At 42.7% G+C, this 18,651-nt stretch overlaps 1 protein-coding gene across 4 annotated transcripts in view; it reads right to left on the bottom strand.

Moving 5' to 3' along the window:
- Positions 1-18,651, bottom strand: part of EBF1 (EBF transcription factor 1) — a 378,394-nt gene that overhangs the window by 340,623 nt on the left and 19,120 nt on the right. For all 4 annotated transcript variants that reach the window (XM_045826138.1, XM_045826160.1, XM_045826169.1 and 1 more), the window contains exon 6: positions 12,776-12,844. In XM_045826138.1, coding sequence (XP_045682094.1) covers positions 12,776-12,844 — 69 coding nt within the window. The remainder of the gene's footprint in view (positions 1-12,775; positions 12,845-18,651) is intronic.

Genomic DNA, 18,651 nt, shown 5'->3' with positions numbered 1-18,651 from the left:
ACTGATCAAACTCACTATGAGAACAAATTTCTAAATTTTTACCCTTTGTTAAAATTATTTCATTATGTGATATCAATGTTAAAGCATGTTATAATAAAAAAGAACCCTATATTTTATTAATAATGCAAAATAACCTCTCATACTTGTAAGACAAAATCTGGTTAGATTTTTTAAAAATCTTTATCAATCTACTCTTTTTTAACCCTTCAAATCGTGATTTAATCATGCTGCAGCCCCCAACCTAGTTTATTTTATAAAAATGCAACCCGGGTTCTAAAAACAAACCATTCCCATAACTAAATATCTGCCGTGGTGTTGTGTGTCTTTTAAGCTTTTTTTCCTTCTTTGCATGCTTCAGAAGTATTTTGTACAGTCAACTAGGGAAAGTACTACCCTCATTTCAAACTGAATTTGGTGCTGCTAGAGATTAACATGGTGTGACAACGAACCAATTTCTATCAGCTAGAAAGACAGCAAAATACATATGGTGTATCACCCTCATCCTTATTTTACAGAACGGCATAAAAGATGTTGGATAATGGTAGTTATCTCTGCCCTCCAACTGGTGCTATTAATGAGACCCACAACTTGGCTATCTACTTTTCATCTATCTACTGTGCTTGTCAGATAAAAGATTATGTTGAAAGATGAGCTTAATTTTATTTTGTGGATTTGGAGAGGGTTAAAGCTACACACACACACACACACACCATCCAGGAAAGAGCAGTGGCAAACTAGGTCTATGATATAATTACCACAGGAACAAGTTTGAAGAATGCTTCTTATAAACCCAAGTATTTGGCAGAGGCAAAATAGAAGATGCAAGGTGTGTATGTGTGTGTGGTGGGCTTTTTTAAATTATTATCATCATCATATCAGCTAAATCACTCCTCACTCGACATTTAATAAAGGGCGATAGACCAAACACTGCTGATTTGGGGCTTGGCGTAATGACTGACCGGAGCGAAGGTTTGTGTACAAAGGGGCTCCCCATTAAATAGGGCTCTGTGGAACCAGCTGGTTCTCATTTCGAAACAACCGGTTTCTCTATCCCCAAGTGCTAAAGAAAATAATCCCTGCGATCTATGACTACACACTTTCACAGAGGCAGCAATGAGAATTTGATTGTGGAGATAATTAAAGTCATTCCTGGAACTTCCAAGGAAAAAAAAAAAGGAGAGGGTGGGGGGAAGAGGTGGGGTCGAAAGAAAGAATAGTCAACCATAGCATTTAAAATTAAACTATGACAAATCATCCTGCGTCCAGAAGAGGGAGGAGGAGCCCCCGCCCTTCACAGAACTCAGTGGAAGCAGCTCTGTTTTCTTCTCCACTGGGAGGGGGCTCCAGGGGGAGGCCGGAGATGCCCTTAGTCAGGGCCAGAGCACCCTCATGTCCGTCCGGCTTGGACCCCCACGTCCAATGTGGATGCGGAGGAATTGAAATAGAGCCCGAGAAATTCCTTGTCACTGATGACACATCGCAATGAGATTTTTAAAGTTTCAATCTTAAAGAAAAGAGCCAAGGAGAAATATATCTGGATTCTTTCACGAACAGCCTTTCCGGGCTGATCCAAAATGCTGAGGCTCTTTTAACGTTAAGAAAAAGCAAAGCAGATATCAGACATTCAAAGACACTGTTTTTGTTTTCGTTTTCATGCTACCCTGTTCTTCAGTAAGAACCCTGCTCAAATAGCCTGAATGACATCTGGCTGAACCTATGTGCCCTGCACCCCTGCAGATTTCATGGGCTTTGGGTGCAGGGCGGCTGGGGGGGCGGGGCTAAAATATGTGTAATCGGTCTGTCTGTACTATCTGCCTGTAACAGGAAGAAGAGATGGACTCAATGAGGATGACTTGGGGCCTCTCAATTAACCTGATTAGTTCAGCACATTGCCCTCACGAATGACACCTTATCTGGAAAATGAGGGAGAACTTCCTTCCTTGAGTAGAGACAGGAGCCCCCTTAAGCCACAAAGATGCAGCCTATCCGATGTGAGCAGCTTCTGCTTCTCCTCCCCCCTCCCGGCTCTCGGGTCAGAGAGACCAGCAGACTCGGGGCCTGATTGGATTTTGTGTCCTAAGGACAGGAGGCGAGCTCCCATCTGTCCAGGTGGCCTTGGAGAAGGCTGGGAAAAGGGATGCCCTGTGGGCAACTCCAAACCCCTTTTTTCAGAGTCAACCAGGCACATGATGGGATTGGGAGGAGGGAGGGGGGATTGCAGGGGAGAAACAGAGAGAGAGGGAGAGAGAGAGAGAGAGAGAGAGAGAGTGAGAGAGAGAGGGGAAATATTCATTAACCCTTCAATCCCCAGAGTATTGTCAATATTATACCTGCCCGAAAGAAAAAAAATGGTGAATTCTTGTCTTCTAACATTATGTAAAAGTGCTGCTGAAACATGTTTTACCCTCATGCTGATTTCATGTGTGACACAAGAACAGATCGCCAAGTTGCCATACAAAAACAAAGCTTTCCCCAAACTCTCTGAAATCTGCCCTCTTGCAAAAGATGCTGTGTGTGTATGTGTGTGTGTGTGTGTGTGTGTTTAAAAATTCACATAATAGACATACTAGTTACCAGAACATATTCTTGAAAATGTGCTTTGAGAGAATGACAACAGCAGGGTTTTCCCCTCACTTGTCTGTTCTGTGATTTACTTGATCAATTAAACAGTTAGGCAGCGAGGGGATTTGCATGGTAATCATGGGAAGATTAACATTTTTAAGTGTAACAAATTTAATATTTTATCTTACACTTTCTGTTTCTCACCATTCTTTAAGGGTAGTGCCTTCTCACTTTATCGGGTAGTTTACAACAAGCCTGTCTCCATGCGGAGAGATGAGACCACCAGATTCCACAAACTGCGTTTTTAGCTTCTTTCGTTCTTTCTTCCATTTCACAAACACATCCCCTAAGCACCCCTTGCACAAGGGCAAGGCACCGTGCCCTGTGCTGGGGATACGACAGCGATCAGCACACACCTACCCGCGCCCCCTGGGGCTCACCGTCTAGCTCCTAAAGAGTTTATTACCTGCCTCAGTCTTACCAGAGGGAACTAAAATTGGCATTTCCTAGCTGGGAAAGGTCTTAGAGATCTCTTCATTCCGGGCCTTATTTTAAAAACAGCCACCTTCTACTGAGTGTGATGTGTGTGCCAGGCACTGTGCTAAGTAGTCTCTGTGCTTCATCTACGTATTCCTCACCACAGCCCCATAAAGTAGGCACTTCTACTTTTATCCCAGTCTTAAACACGAAGAAACTGGGTTTAGGGAAGTTCAATGATCTGCCCGCAGCCCTACAGTCACCACTGGAGGAGCTGGGATTTGATCTGAGGTGGTCTGACCCCACAGCCTGTGGTCGTAACCACTGTGGAGGCTGCCTGGGTCAGAGCAGTGCAATAAAGCCATGAGTTTGCCCAAGTCCAGTAACACTGAGCAAGAGCTAACAGCCCAGGGATATTATCCCTCCGCACCAGGATCCCTATTTAAAATAGCATTCCTCTGTTGTTCTTTTTAAGTCAACGTACTCTTTGTTTACACTTACAATTCCAATTTTTCTTTCAACTCTGAGGCACTAAAAGTTCCATGAGGGCAGGAGCCATGTGTCTTATTTACCGTTACAGCTTCCGTGCTGCCAACAGTGCCCCCTCGTCCAAGGGACTTAGCTACCACAATAAACTTCAGAGAGCTCGTTTTGCTTATAAGGAAGTTCCATGGAATCATGACATTAAGGATAACAATCCACGTGGAATATACTGTATTCAAATTGCAAGAGCTACCTGATTTTAAGTTCCTAATATGTGCCCAGCCCAGTGCTAGATACTTTAACCCTCGCAACTCTTCAAAATAGAAATGATTTTGCCCATTTTAAAAATGGGAAAACTTAACCCTCTGAGACTCAGGTACTGCTAAGTAGCTGTGAAGGGATTTGACCCCTCAGCCAATGGACTCCAAAATCTATGCCTTTTCCATAATATCCTGCCTTCTCCCAGATTTCTCCTTGGAAAAAGCAGGAGAATGCCCGCTTTGTCCAATGAAACACCATGACTCACTCAACAAATTAAATGAGGACATGAGAACTCAAAAATTGCTCCAGCAAGGGGTACAATTTATATGTCACACTATTATTTTTTAACCCCACAAGTTAAGTGCAAGATCTACTAAGCAAATTGTTTAGGTAAATAAGTTTAAAGTCCTACACAGAACAGATAACTGTGAATATCAAGAAAAATAAATGAGACTGTATGAAATACTGTTTTCATACTGTTTCATACAGTATTTCATACTGTTTTCTGTGAATTTTTTTACAGGCCCATTGAGGAAGGAAAAAAAGTCAGGCTGAGAGCTAAGTCATATATAAGTTCCTGACAACTTGCTTTGTCACTCTGCAAGCATCATTCAAATATATAAGTTACTATTAATTCACAAAGGTCAGGGCTTTTGTTTTAAGGGCCCTCATAGGTCAGGTGCCTGAGGCTGGTCAAAGGGGATTTGTACAGGCCAGAACAGGACACGCCCACTCCTGTAGCCACAGTGAGGAGGACTCAATTTGTCAAAGATATTCTGAGATTAGACTCTGGCTTTAAGATAATACCAAGATCATGCAGAAAAACCTGGATTTTCTACACTGTCATGGCTTCATTGAGAGATAACCAGGTTAACTCTTAACCAACTTTATTCTTTGAAAACTTTCTAATACATAAAACAGGAGAGTTCTCATTTTCATCTGTGCTTTTTGTCTTTGTAGTGAGTGTGAGTGTGTGTGTGTGTGTGTGTGCGTGTGTGTACGTGTGAGAAACCAAACCTGGTGCAGGTCCAAGGTTCTTCAGACTAACTTTCTATTTTGTGAGGGACTTCAATCAATAGTGTACGGAAGATTATTAAAATTATATTCTAAGATAGTACTAACAGATCAGAATACTAATGAATGGGTAGCACATTAAAAATAGGGGAAACCCCAATAGTTTATTAAGGAATAATAAATTGCAAGTAGCATGATTGTCTGATCTTCAGATAGAGGTTAAAAAAAAAGGACACAAAAGCTTTAGTCAAATCAAGATTTTTTTTTGGAAAGGTAGATAAGGGAAACCCTGACCATGAGAAAAGTTACCAACCCAGCCTTTTACATGAACCCAAATTTAAAAATCTTACCAAAACCCTATACAATATGTGCGGTAACCATGTCTAGCCTGAAAACGCACAGGTGCAATGCGATCACCATTTCCTCTTTTCTCCCCCTGCCCCGGACCTGAAAGTGTTAAAGAAAACAATAGAAGAACAAGTAAGTGTACAGCGTAGGATTTACTGGCATTTACTTTTAATCTATGGCCCTTCACTCTGTAGCTTATCGGGCCCCTGTCAGTCCTTTTTCCTCCTTTATATTTCACGAGGAGCCCCCCATGCTGCTACTGAGAGACAGAGCCCAAGTGTCTATAAGCTTTTTGTCAGGTAAAAAGAGAAGAAAAAGGAAAGGAACAAGAGGAAAAGCAAAGCTAAGAGGCATCTATTAGATGTCACTAGGCTTTTGTATTCATGTCAATGATTCAGGATTAGAGTATTTGAAATAATCTTATTGAGAGGAATCAAAAGGCCCACCGAGTGAGAGGCTGCTCTGTAGCATATGGCAAAGGCACGGACAATATCTTATTAAAGATGTGTTGGCTAACACTATTACTTTTATTATATTACCAAACTATTGTGCCTCAAACAGTTAGAGGGACGGTACAGTTACCGAGAGCCATTTCGGAGGTGATTGTGTGGGTTCCAGCTATGTAATGCGCCAGCTTGTCTAGTTAAGTCTTTTCAAGTGGGGTTTGGAGACAAGTGTGGAACGGGAACCAGGCACTTCGCCTTCAAACACAAAAATCCCCAAAGCACACCGAGGCCCACTCTGTGCCTACGGAAAGTGGAGTATACATTACATGGATCACACGCCAGTGGCATTCTCCTCCTCAGAACCGGTTTCATTAAGTTTGCCTCCTTTACCATACATGACTCCTGCCTCCCATGGAAATATGCAGTTTTGTTGTTTTGCTTTTCTTTTTTCGTTTTGATGCTCCACCAGATGAAAATCGCACGAACATGAACGTACACACACACATACACAGCTTCACACTTCAGCAGGATTAAGGCAATTAAAATTCTATTACAATAAGTACTGTAACGTTAAAACCTTCATTGGCTTTCTGGACAAAGGCTTGTAACTGGAGAAAGAGTTTGGGAGGGAGATTTATCTTCATCTACCCACACCTTTAAAGGCAGCAAGCAACCAAAGACAAACCTGTACTGTTCACCATATTTCATTGATTGCAATTGGAGTATTTGGGTCACTTCTATATTGTCCCCGACAGTATACAGTTACACAGCCTGGGGAGGGAGGGATGAGCGGCGTGCAGGGGAGGGAAGGACTAGCTGTCTGTTTCAAACAGTCCCTCATACAATTTAAAATCACCAAAATACCATCTCTGTATATGCAAGGACCTCTAAGTAGAGTTTTCCAAAAACTGGTAATTTTTGTGAGAGAAGTTTGATCAGGTGCTGGCAGCAGGGAGAAACAAGGAAAATGTATCAACGAAGAGTTGCACTGGAAAGGGTTTTTACCCATTTGAAACAACTTCTTTTTAGAAAAGTAAAAGCGTATTTAACGCAGGGATATATTTTCATCACAAAATGACAACGCGAAGTTGCCAGATGACACACAGGGGACTTCATCCTGCATCTCTGTATTTTTCTAGAACCATTACAAAAGCAAAGTTATGATGACAAGGGGCAAAAACCCCACACCACGAGCTGACACCCCCGGGCCAGCTACCAATATGCAAAGCTGATTCTCTGAATATATTTCTTGGAAGTTGCTGCCATTATTTCCTTTACAGGAAAACCACTGTTGTTCATTATAAAGTGTCTGCAGTAGTAGTATGCCACGTAAAAGTGCTTTGCATTATGATATATTGTCAGCATATTTGAAATGCATGTTAATGTATCCTTGTTGTGTATTTGGGACTAGAGGATAGCAAATGGGATATAGGCTGCTATTAGCTTATTGTATTTGTTATCTTCCTATCACGGCAGCAAACGGCAGAGAAATGTACGGGGCTCATCTCCTATTCAGAATGGTATTATCTGATATGTGATAAAATTTAGAATGATACTCTCTCACATAAGTCTCATTCCTAATAATCACATACGAATTCCCACTGAGAAAACAAACGTTTAAATATACCAGAGTTAATAAACAACCGTAAATTCATGCTCGGTGTCAGTGCCGGCTTGTCACTTTTAGAAAAATGCAACCTCCCAAACCAGCCAAGAAGACAGCAATTATCCGGCCTGGGGCCATTTTAAAAGGTGAATTCCTCCTTTTATTTAACCAGGCTCTCAAGGTTAGGAAATCAGGTGGTATAAGGGCTTATTGGAGCCCCCAAAAACGCATTTACACCTCTGGTTTTTCCTGTCCCAGACAGTCATCTGTGTTTCTTACAAGGGTTTATGTTTAGCAGTTGGTCCTTCTAAAAACTGGACGAAGACCAATATATTGAGAGTTGAAAGGTCAATGAAATGAAGCCAATGAACTCTGTCAAAGCCTCTTTTGCAGCTTTCATCAAAGTATATCTTTATGTTCATGTTAGCTGAGGACTTTAATTTGACAGAAGAAGAAAAGAAAGATTGTTCATGAATTTGGGGATTTACATCTGTTCATAAAAGACAGAAGGAAGTCACTGATTGTTGAGGGGCTCACAGGCCTTCACAGTCTGTGACGATGGACACAGGCGTTAGGACATACCCCAGCTCGCTCACTGGCTGAAAATCCCTCACACAATTACCTCCTAATTCTCCAGTTTCACTAGTATACAAATAAACATACATGCTATATAAATACATCAGGATCAATTTAATTAAAAAATCAGCTTGGTGATATGATAATAATGCACTTTTCTGAAAAGTCCTATCAAAATGTTTGTATCTCCTGGATGAAGAATAGATCTTAAATAAAACTGTTTTTTGAGCAACCCTGAGATGGTTAAGCTTTTCTATATATTTTGTGTGTGTGTGTGTGTGTGTGTGTGTGTGTGTGTGTGTGTATTACGTAAAATCAACAGGTAAAATAAGCATTCTAATCTTTTTACCCCTGAACATTCTATTTCAGTTAATAATCATAAAAAAAACAAATTAATGTAACCTAAACGGAAGATTTTTTTTAATACTGGAAAAAATTTATAGGCTTTTATTTCTTTTTAGGAGATCCTTGAGTAAGTGGAAGAACAGTAATTCCAAACAGACTAGGTTTCTCAGGCTATGAAATGTGTGTGTGTACACATATATATACACACACTATATTTTTTATGTTACATGGCAAAGCTTACACCTCAAATATAGGCAAAAGAATTTGTGTGAGTGGAAAAGACAAATCTTTTAAGGTTATGATAAGCAAACTCAAAACCTTTAGAGGGATCTTGGCTGACAGGCTTTAAAGATCCATTTTTTATACTGGCTGCGAGGAACCCCAAACTCGCAGGCTAGACTCCGTCTAAATTCACACGAGACAGGAGAAGGTAACTCGAGCAAGAATTTCATCCTTAATTATTTCTATTTTCAAAAACCCACTGTTACCTGCTCAGAATCCACAGGACAAGGAAATAAAGAACTGGGCTCTTATTTTTCCCCTTCACTTAGTGGTCTAACAACCCCATCAATCATGCTGATCCTACACTGAAAACCCAAACAGACAGACAAATATGGAGTCACCCTCCATCCTGCTCCACTGAAAATGAGTGACACAAATCTGGCAAAAAAAAATTTCAAGCTCTGCGTGGAAGGGATCCTACAGTATAATTTGGAGAAAGACATGTTTCCCTAAGACAATCTGTATTCATCCACATCATTACTCAAAGATAGCTGACTGAGGCCAGGGTAGGAGAAGCAGCAGTTTGGTGCAGCACGTCAAGAGTGGATGGTGACCCTAACAAACTAGGTACAGAATGACATTCTGCACACTTAACATACTCAGTTCAGGCATTTATAGAGAAGTTTCCACTTAGAAAATGGAAGGGTTTGTTTTTTTTTTCTTACGGATTCAGAAAAACTGGGTTCCCAATTCAGACTACCCTATGTGACTTTTGCTATTATCATTTTTTCTGATTCTTACAAAGTAAACCTAATTAAGAACCTCCCTCATTAGTCTTCCAGAAAAATTAGCACAGCTTATGCTAATTACTCCTGCAAAATTTAATAAACTCATTGAAATGGGAATAGTCTAATGAGGTTTTATTTATTGAACTAAGATAACTCCAAGGAAAAAGGTTAGGACACAAGGATATCCAATGTGGTAATAAAACTACAATTTATTCAATTTCTAAACATGAATTTTATTGCGAACCTTTTAAATTCAAATCTGAGTTACTGTGTGAATATGTTAAATCAATCTCAACCTTAATTCAATAACTGCAAGTCATTTTTTGCTTTTTACGTTAACAGTAATTACTACACATAGCCCTTTACCTCAACAATGATAAAATTTGCTGTTATTAGTTCCTGGTCATCAGCTATTAAATATAATATATTTGACATTTCCCATGTCTACACAGCCCAAATATCTGGATCACTGGGCACAGCCTGGGTTTTACAATTCTTAATCAAGCCATTTGGCATCAGACAGAACTATAACCTGGCAGTCACTTCCAGACGCACGTTTCCTACATTTGAAGGAATTTTCCAACAAACTTTTTGGACGTGACTCGACAAATTGTCACAATTGTGAAGAGGAGCATTTTTCTTACTTTCTGTTGCTATTATAAAAGAACAAAGTAGGAATCCATTTTCTAAATCACAGTACACTACTGCTCATTTTGTTAATTCCACTTTTTGGATGGACTATGCCAAGCTGATGTCCCCAAATCACTGGTGGCAAATAATACAGCCAAAACTCAACACAGAAATAGCTTACCCTGCACCACTGCCGTATGACCAGAAAGCCTCTTCTATCTACCCTATAAATAGTTTTCCTGAATAACCACTGCTAAAAGTCTGGGTTTTTTTTTAAGCAGTGTTCTTCCAAAATCTGAAGGACAAGCAAAGGGAGCTAAAAAATTATTGGTGCCCAAAAGGCAACTGCATGTTAAAACTATGCTAAACCCTAACACAGCGATTGCCTAGACCCTCAGCTGTATAATTACATGTCGTATGCATCTTGTAGAAACAGTTACTACTGCTACGGAATGACGCAGGCCCCGTAACCTATTTTTACAAAACATGCAGGGATTCACATCCATAAATCTGCAAACAAATCAAACCCTAAGCATGTCACACAGATATTATGCAATCAGTAATACAGAATCAAATTGGGAACTATGAAATTCAAACACAGTTGCCTTCCTTTTTTTTTTTTTTCCCCCTTTGCAGCAATGTTATGGAATTGAAAAATCTTTTCTATTTTGTCCTTCCTGGTGTAAGTTCTTTTCTTGTTATTCTCTTCTCTCATCGTTAAAAATGGAAGTTTCACATAACAGCCTAGACAAGACTGGAGCTTTTAAAACCTTTGGCAGACTGAAGGACAAATAAATTCTGAAAACTCGGATGGAAATAAGAATAGCTAAATGGGGTTTTGCATATCAGCTGGCACCACTGCTTAAAAAGACAGTTCACGGGAGACAGTGGCAACAGCCAGCAAATAAACATATGTTGCGACTTGTGCAGACGCACTGGGTTTCAGCTGTTTTTAACATTCTCCTCTCTTAAGAGACCAACATTGGCTACACACGGCTTTCTACTTTGTCAAATCAAAAAGAAAAAAAATGAAAAGGATAAATGTCATGAGTAATATCTCTAAAGCCACCAACAGTATAAAGTGCATACTTATTTTGCCTAAATTGTTTGAACTACCCCAGCCAAGAAAAGGTTTTAAGTACCCTACTGGGACAGATGCAAAGCGGCAACAATAGAAGCCACACTAATGCAATCCAGGTAACACAATCCTGTTTCAAAAACACGGCGGGGCTAATTACAGCGCTGCTGAGTCAAGTTTCTTATGCCATCGCAACCCACAGGAACAGGTCAAAATCAAATGTTATTCAAACCACAGTCATATCAACCTTCTATATCAGAGTCATGGCTTAAAACCAAACGAAGAACTTAAAAGCTTAACCCATTCACAAGCAAAAAAAGCGTTTTCATTGAGGGTGGCAAGGTAAGGCTGTTCTCATCATCGAAACCAAAAGGAACTGTGGAGCAGAACAAAATGCTTATTTCAAAGTTTGGGGGACTATTTGGGCGGAGCCTTTGATCAGAACACTTTCTTTTTAATGGATGAGTAAGGAAAACATACTTAAAATAACAAATGGTATTTTGGAGAGGTGTATTTAAGTGAAACAAACAGCATAAAGGTTACACTTATTTTTTTTATCCCATTTGAAGATTTACCTTCCAGAAAAAAAAATTGCGCGAATGGCAGGCCCATGTTTGCAGACAAACAAGCTATTCTAATTCTACAGGCGGCACACAACCTCACCACGTATTAAACATTTACCTGTGTTTACTTTGAGTCGAGTATATTAACACATTTACCAGGCAAAAATGCATGTTGTTAGTGAATATTAGTGAGAGAGATTCAGTTAAAATATCAGACTGAACTGTAAGCTTTAGAAAGCTACTTGACAATCAAAATTGGGCTTAAGCCTAAAGAATCACAGGAGTTCAAAATCAACAATCAGTGTTTTGTCATAAATTATGATGAAGCAAACACTTTTCAGTTAACTAAAAAATGACAAAGCCAATCTCTAAAAGGTAAAGGACTGGGAAAAATAGGTAAGTGGGGGGAAGTTGTCAAAAACTGATTATTACCAAACCCCAAAAGGGGCTTTTGTTCAGCTATAGATTTCTTCAATGAGGGATCAGTCAGTCTCACTTGCAAGACTTTTTTTTTCCCAGCTAGCGGAGAGTGCTAGCTCTTCTCCTGGCTGACGACTGACAGTATCTATAACCCTTCCAAGCCATTTAACTCTCAGTGAGTAATGCCATAGAACAAATGTTTTATCATACATGTTCCCATACAATGAATTTCAATAATTAAAATGTAAAAGGAATATTTGGAATGCGACTTTGCATAATATGAGCACACACTGACTCGAAATTGCACCAAACAACTAAAACAGATTTATTGTTCCACAGTGATTTACTTGGTCATGTCAGATTAGTAATATGGATCTGTTTAAAAACACGATAATTAAGACAGGCAGGATAAATTAATCAACTTACAATACAGTACAAGCTACAATCAAACCCAGGAAGTAACGGGAGAAAAAATCTTGGTTCACAGATCTCTTTAAAACTGCTTTTATGCATAAATAAAACCTTAAAATGTAGATGGATTACATCCAACAGAACTACTGTAGCTAAAAGTGATAATGATTCAAACATTTTTCAAATAAAAGTTAAATATTTATAAGCACCCAACCACATTTCATAAATCACAAACTATTATTATTTTATTTCTGAAGCTTCCTGGCACAGCATGAGGACTGAGCCACAGAAAGTCAAGAAAGAAAAAAAAGATTCCTTTAGGAGCATGAATCAGACACGAAACCAGAGCAATCCAAGAAAACAGGCCTCCAAAGAACATTCCATACGGCTTTCCCAGGAATCGCAAGAGCTCGGCGCAGATTAGGTCATGACCAGCAGGCAGATTTCGGCCACATGCATTTCTAACCCTCACCCATGAGCGACACGAGGCAGGTGTTTCATTATAATGAGGAATAAGAATCCAGTGAAAGTAGAGTGGTCCCTACCTGTCAATTATCACTGGATCTGAGGGAGTCTCATTTCGGTTGCCACAGCTTTTCTTGTCACAACAGCGGCTATGGAGCAAAAGCAAAAGGATTTAGTACAACCATTACAACGTAAAATCATCATTTAGGCAGACAGAAGGTTCAAATTGCTGGGTTGCAAATGCTAGAATTACCACAAAGCCATACCTGGCAATCAACGGATCCCTGGGACAGAAAATTCTATTTGGGTCACCTATGGGTTAATGGCCAGGCTTAACCTCTCCCTACACGAAAGAGGAGGGAGGCAAGACGACTCTCCTCTCCGGGAGCCAGGGCTGACAGCCCCAAGATGGGGTCTCCCCATCACTGCCCGCGGTATTGGAAGAGTTCACTGTGAAATGCATTATTATTACATCTACCCAATGAGAATGTGCAAGGGTGTGGGTGGCTCAAACGTTCTTCCCTCAAGATCACACTAATTGTGTGGAACGCGTCAATAATGAGGGATGAGTGATTTCTCCCCCTCCAGTCATTCTGTGTTAAATGGATTCCTTGTTCTTCTTTCTTTTGTATGGGAGACATTTTCTTCAACCACAGGCGTTCTGAAATAAAGCTGTAAGTGTTTGCTTTTTGAACCATCTTCATGAGAATAGAAGTACAGCACAATAATTAAGACAAACAAGAAACAAGATAAAAGGAAATGGAGATCAGCTTGTCCTCTGGCTTTCGAGCTCTGAGCTGGCCACCACTTAAGTTCTCTGGAAGCACCATGGACAGTTGATCGAAGGCCTAGCAGCTCTGACCATGGGCACCCTTTACCAAGTCAGAAAATGCAGCCGTGGGCAAGAAAAGAACCCGCGATCCAAATCCCACCCCAGCTGTGACCTCAAGGCTCTCAGATGTTTGTTTGTTTGTTTAACTGAGATGCTTCTAAAAAATAAAAAATTATGGTTTTTGAAAATTACCCATGGTCAGTGAAAGCCTAGCCATCCGAGCCTCATTTGCAAATAAAGCATGTGTCCACTGGGCAGGCGACACCCAGGGGCGCGCTATAAAAGCACATGTTTGACCAGCCAAGGAGGAGAGAAGTTATCCAAGTGTTGTGCATTACCATGCACCAAGAATAAAATGCACTTTCTTCCCTCTTTCTTACACAGGCACATGTATGTGAAACACACACACACACACACACACACACACACACACACACACACACACTGGACTCAGTGAATCATACAGCCTAAATTTAGAGCTGCCAGAGAGAACCAAACATTGAACTTCACTTGCAGGACCCAGAAATACTTCTTCTTCATAGGGAGTCTTTCACCAAAGTTGGGAAGTCTCTTTCCTGGCTGTAACTATATCCCTGAGAAGAGAATCGGCTTCCAAATTTGGTGCTAATTCTGTGTGTCTCTCATATGTGCAGAAAGCAATAGCAAGAATTGTATCTCCTTCTTTCAAAACCCCAGCTAAGAACCACTCCACCACCTATAGCCTTTGTCTTTCTGATTAAGAGGGAACTATTTCCTCCAGGCCAGAGTTCTGCTATACCAGGACTCTGGGGATTGAAAGCCCACAGTCTCCCAATGCATAAGAGACACATGAGGGGACAAGAAATGAGAAGTACAGTGGTGGGATGTGAGTAAAAAAATCACTTAAAAACTCAACTCACCATCCCTGACCTCTGAGCCTCTACATTTCAGGGGCAGAAGAGTACAGTGGTCGAGAACACTGGCTCTGGAATTGGACTGAGCTACCTGTGTCACCTTGAGCAACATGCTGTCACTCATAGGGTCTTAGTTTCCTCACTTGTGAAATGGAGCAGTTGCTCTACCCACCTCTAAGTGAGGGGGTGCAGATTCAGTGCAAGATGAGAGCAAAGCCGGGCCCAAAGGCTGGGCCTACTAAGTGCTCGGCATCATTGTCTCTCCCGGGTCCTGCCCCCTCCAGCCTCCTCCCCCACGTCTGAGCAGAGCTGCCCTGTGCTCTGCAGAGGCAGCAAGTCTCCAAGAGCAGCCCATCAAGAGAGACCAAGGCCCCCTTTACCCAGGGAGAAAACAGCAGTGGCCAAGGAAAGCCGCAGGGACCACGTGCCCTCACCAAGGTCCTGCCCAGACTAAATGCCCACCAGGGACTCTTCCAACTTGCATGATGATAACTGTGGGGTAGAACCTACGTCTCAAGCATATCTGATTCTCTCCCTCCCCACTGCCACCACCCTGGTCCGAGTCACCTTGATTTCTCCTTGGACTCCTCCCGTGGCCTCTCACCTGATCTCCCTGCAACAGCCTGAGTGACCTTTACCAAACGTCAATGGGACTGGATCACCACCTCACTGCCCAAGACCTCTTAATGCCTTCCCACAGCACTTAGAATAAATCTATGGTGTGACATGATGCCAGACCACCTCCCAATCTCCGGTCACTCTCCTCCAACTTGCCAAGCTGCGGCCTCGCTGGCCAAGTTCAATGTCTCTGATGTGGCAAGCTCAGTCTGGCCCCAGGCTCAGGCCAGGGCAGGCCCCCCGACCCGCTCTGCTCCTCCTCTGACCCCTCCCTAGTCAGTCAGCCCCTGGACCCCTTCAAACCTCAGTCTCTGGGCTCTTTCCTCCAAGAGGTTGGCCCTGACACCTGCTCTTAACCCAAGTTTGTTTTTTCCTGCTTTTTCCTTTCAGGGCCCCTAACATAATGCAAAATGCATTCTTACATATATATTTGTGTATTTCTGGTTGCTGTCTTTCTCTTTCCACACCCCTCCCTCGTTAACTCATGTCCTTCATAAAGGAAGAAACTGTCCATTTTGCTTACCTAAGGAGTAGCACCAGGCCTAGACTAGAACAGTTCTCTGTTCTATTAATTAAGCTCAAGTATTGGACTGACTGGTCAATGTCATAAGTGAACACAATGCATTGGGAGGGGAATGCAGCCCAAGAAAAGAGGTGATAGAGAAAGCAAGCCAAGCTGCCCCATGGGCAGGCACTGCTAATGGAAGGAAGGGCCTCAACACCCCCATCTCACCCCCCGCATGGCCACATCCGCCAAACCACCTTCTGCAGGCCAGTGCCACAGTCAGCTGGTGACATGTCCTTTGACTTAAGCAATGTCCCATCTTCTTAAAATAAAAAATGCCTGTTAGAGAAGCCAGAGGAATCGAAAAACAGCATAAATGAGAACCACCCCTCTGTGCTGTGCCCTGAGAGACCCCGGGAACAGGCAGATTTGAACAGAAGTGCAGGAGGAAGGACAGAATAGGGATAGAATGAGGGGATGAAGGAATGAGGGGGCTGTTGGGGGTCACTTAACACTTATTTTAAAAAAAACTCTAGTCAGAGGGTGAAAAATAGCCCAACAGGTTCCTGTCTCTGGGGTCACATCACTGCATCTCAGCATTCCCCAGACGGGATTCCTGGGCTCTGCTCTGCACCCGGGTGACGACAACATAGTGCCTGGGGTAGGAGCCCACTCGAACCCCAAGAGTGTGTGTGTGTGTGTGTGTGTGTGCGTGCGTGCGCACGCACATGCACGCATATATACAGTATGTACGTTCACATGTGTATACGGAGCCCTGTGCAGCATTAAAAAGGAATGAAAGTGAGCCCTGGCCAGTGTGGCTCAGTTGGTTGGAGCACAGTCCCTAAAACCAAAAGGTTGTGGGTTCTATTCCTGGTCAGACCACAGACCCGGGTTGGGTTGTAGGTGTAGATTCGATGCCCCCAGTCTTGGCATGTTGCAAAAGCAACCAATCAATATTTCTGTCTGTCTGTCTGTCTCTCTCTCTCTCTCTTCCCCCTCACTGCCCCCCCCACCTCCCTCTACCTCTCCCCACCCCTCTCCTTTCTGCTCTCTCTAAAAGCAGTGGAAAAAATGCCATCGGGTGAAGATTAAAATAAAACATTTTTTTAAAAGAATGAAGGTGGGTCTTTACGCACTATCATGAAAAGAAGTCTACATTAGATTATGAATTAAGAAAACCAAGTTGCAACATAATATGTATGGCATGGTCCTGCTTCTGGAGGGAAAACATGAGAGAGGGGGAGGGAGGGAGATAGGGAGGGAAAGAGGATTTGGCACTAGCAGGGTTCACACACTCACTTCACGCAAGTCTGCACAGAGTTGCTGCCTGAGAAAGGCCCTCCCTGACCCCACCCCCAGACAGCTCTAGCCCCTCACTCTGCTTCACTCTCCTCCCCGGCCCTCACCGTACTGTATTTTACATCTGCTGGTCGTCTCCTTTATTGTCTGACTCTCACACTAGAATGGAAACCCCACGAGGACAAGATCTCAGATCTTTTCTCCACCTTTGTATCCCCAGCAACTAGAACTGAGCCTGCACACTTTAGGAACTCTGAAAATATTTTTTGAGTCAATGAATGGAAACCTCAAAGCCATAAGCTATGGGGAGTGGGATATGAACGGGGAAGAATGGAGGGTACATATTTTACTGAAATACAACCTTCAGTCTTCTGCTTTATTCTGCATTATGACTTTCCTATTGAAAAGTTTTAAAATCAACTGTCCGTGGGAGGAAGGGCTCCCCTTACCCTGAGCTGACCTCTAGCCCCTGCAGCTCCCTAGTTCCAACCCCAGCAGCAGGCACAGCAAGGGCCTGTCCTCCTTCCCGTGACAGTGTTTCCTGCCCACAAGAGCCCCTGTGCACCGAGCGGACCTCCCTGCTTTCTTCTGCTGAACTCAGGAGGACCCAGAAAGGTGGGCGCCAGCCTCCACCTGACACAGGGTGAGCCTTAACCAAGGATGGCTGGAAAAAAAAAAAAGATTCACTTACGTTTAAGGCAGAAGAGGGCTCAGAAGGAAACGATACAGTATATGGGGCAGCAGATGCAACAGCATTTTGAAGGAAAAGTTACGGTGGTAATGCAAGGACTCACAGTGATAATTACGCCCTCTTTACTGTGTGATTATTGATGGGTCGTCTATTCAAAAAGGTGTTTCTTAGCCTCCTACTTGCGTGTCAGGCACTGTGCCAGACACAGGCCTGGGACCGGCTCCCTAAACAGGTATCTATCGGGGCCTTAGAGTACCCTAATTTGCTTTGTCACGGGCAGGACTCGGGCAGGACTCCCACTATTTCACATCCCTTCTCAACCTACAAACCAAAGGAGAGCATCGGGGCCCGTCCCAGGAGTGGGTACCCAGGCCCTGGGGCCATAAGCACACTGCAGACTCAAAGCAGCAGCCTTTTCCCCAGCAGGCTCGTGCACTGCCTGGACCATCCTGCACACCCAGGGAAAGGCAAGCGTGTGAGTCTCTTCCTTAGCAGCCTGGCACAGGTGGCGCATCTCCAGTGAGCTGACACGCAGCCCCATCAATCAGGGCGAGAAACAGTTAGCTGTTTCCTAGTCATGGGACCTGCACATCCTCATCGGAGGAACATGCAACTCTTTCCTGGAAGTGTAGGCTCTCTCTCACCTGGAGAAAAACACCGTATCACTCTCTAAGCTTTGCAGTAAAAAAGGAAAACATCTTACCTATCGAACCAAAGTGGCTGGAGAATGAGATATGGGAATTAGCTGAAGAGTCTGATTAATAGTTGTACGACAAGTCCATTCTTTCCCTCAGTTTACATGCATTGTCAAGGCTTCCCATTCTCTTAAATAAGATAAAAATTTGCTCCTTCTTTTTTTTTAAGTGAGTTTCTTCGCTGACCAACTTTCTCCTTGCCAGAGTCTCCCTTACTTCTTGCCTCCCCCATAAAACTGGCTTCACTCACTAGGGGCCTTTCGCAGCGTTTCTCAGGCTTCATGTCCATCTGGAGCTCCCCAGCCTGTACAGGGATGGCTCCCCGTCTTTGAAACACCCTCCTCTTATTTCTACGCCCTCTCCGCTCAAGCTGCTTTCCCCTAATTCTCAAGCACCGCGCCCCTCCTTGCTACATGTGAT

This window comes from Phyllostomus hastatus, unplaced genomic scaffold (genome assembly GCF_019186645.2).
Source record: "Phyllostomus hastatus isolate PE091 unplaced genomic scaffold, TTU_PhHast_1.1 phas_contig_150, whole genome shotgun sequence".
Taxonomy (NCBI): Eukaryota; Metazoa; Chordata; class Mammalia; order Chiroptera; family Phyllostomidae; genus Phyllostomus; species Phyllostomus hastatus.
The sequence above is the reverse complement of the archived record's forward strand: the minus strand, read 5'-3'. Positions and strand labels throughout refer to the sequence as shown.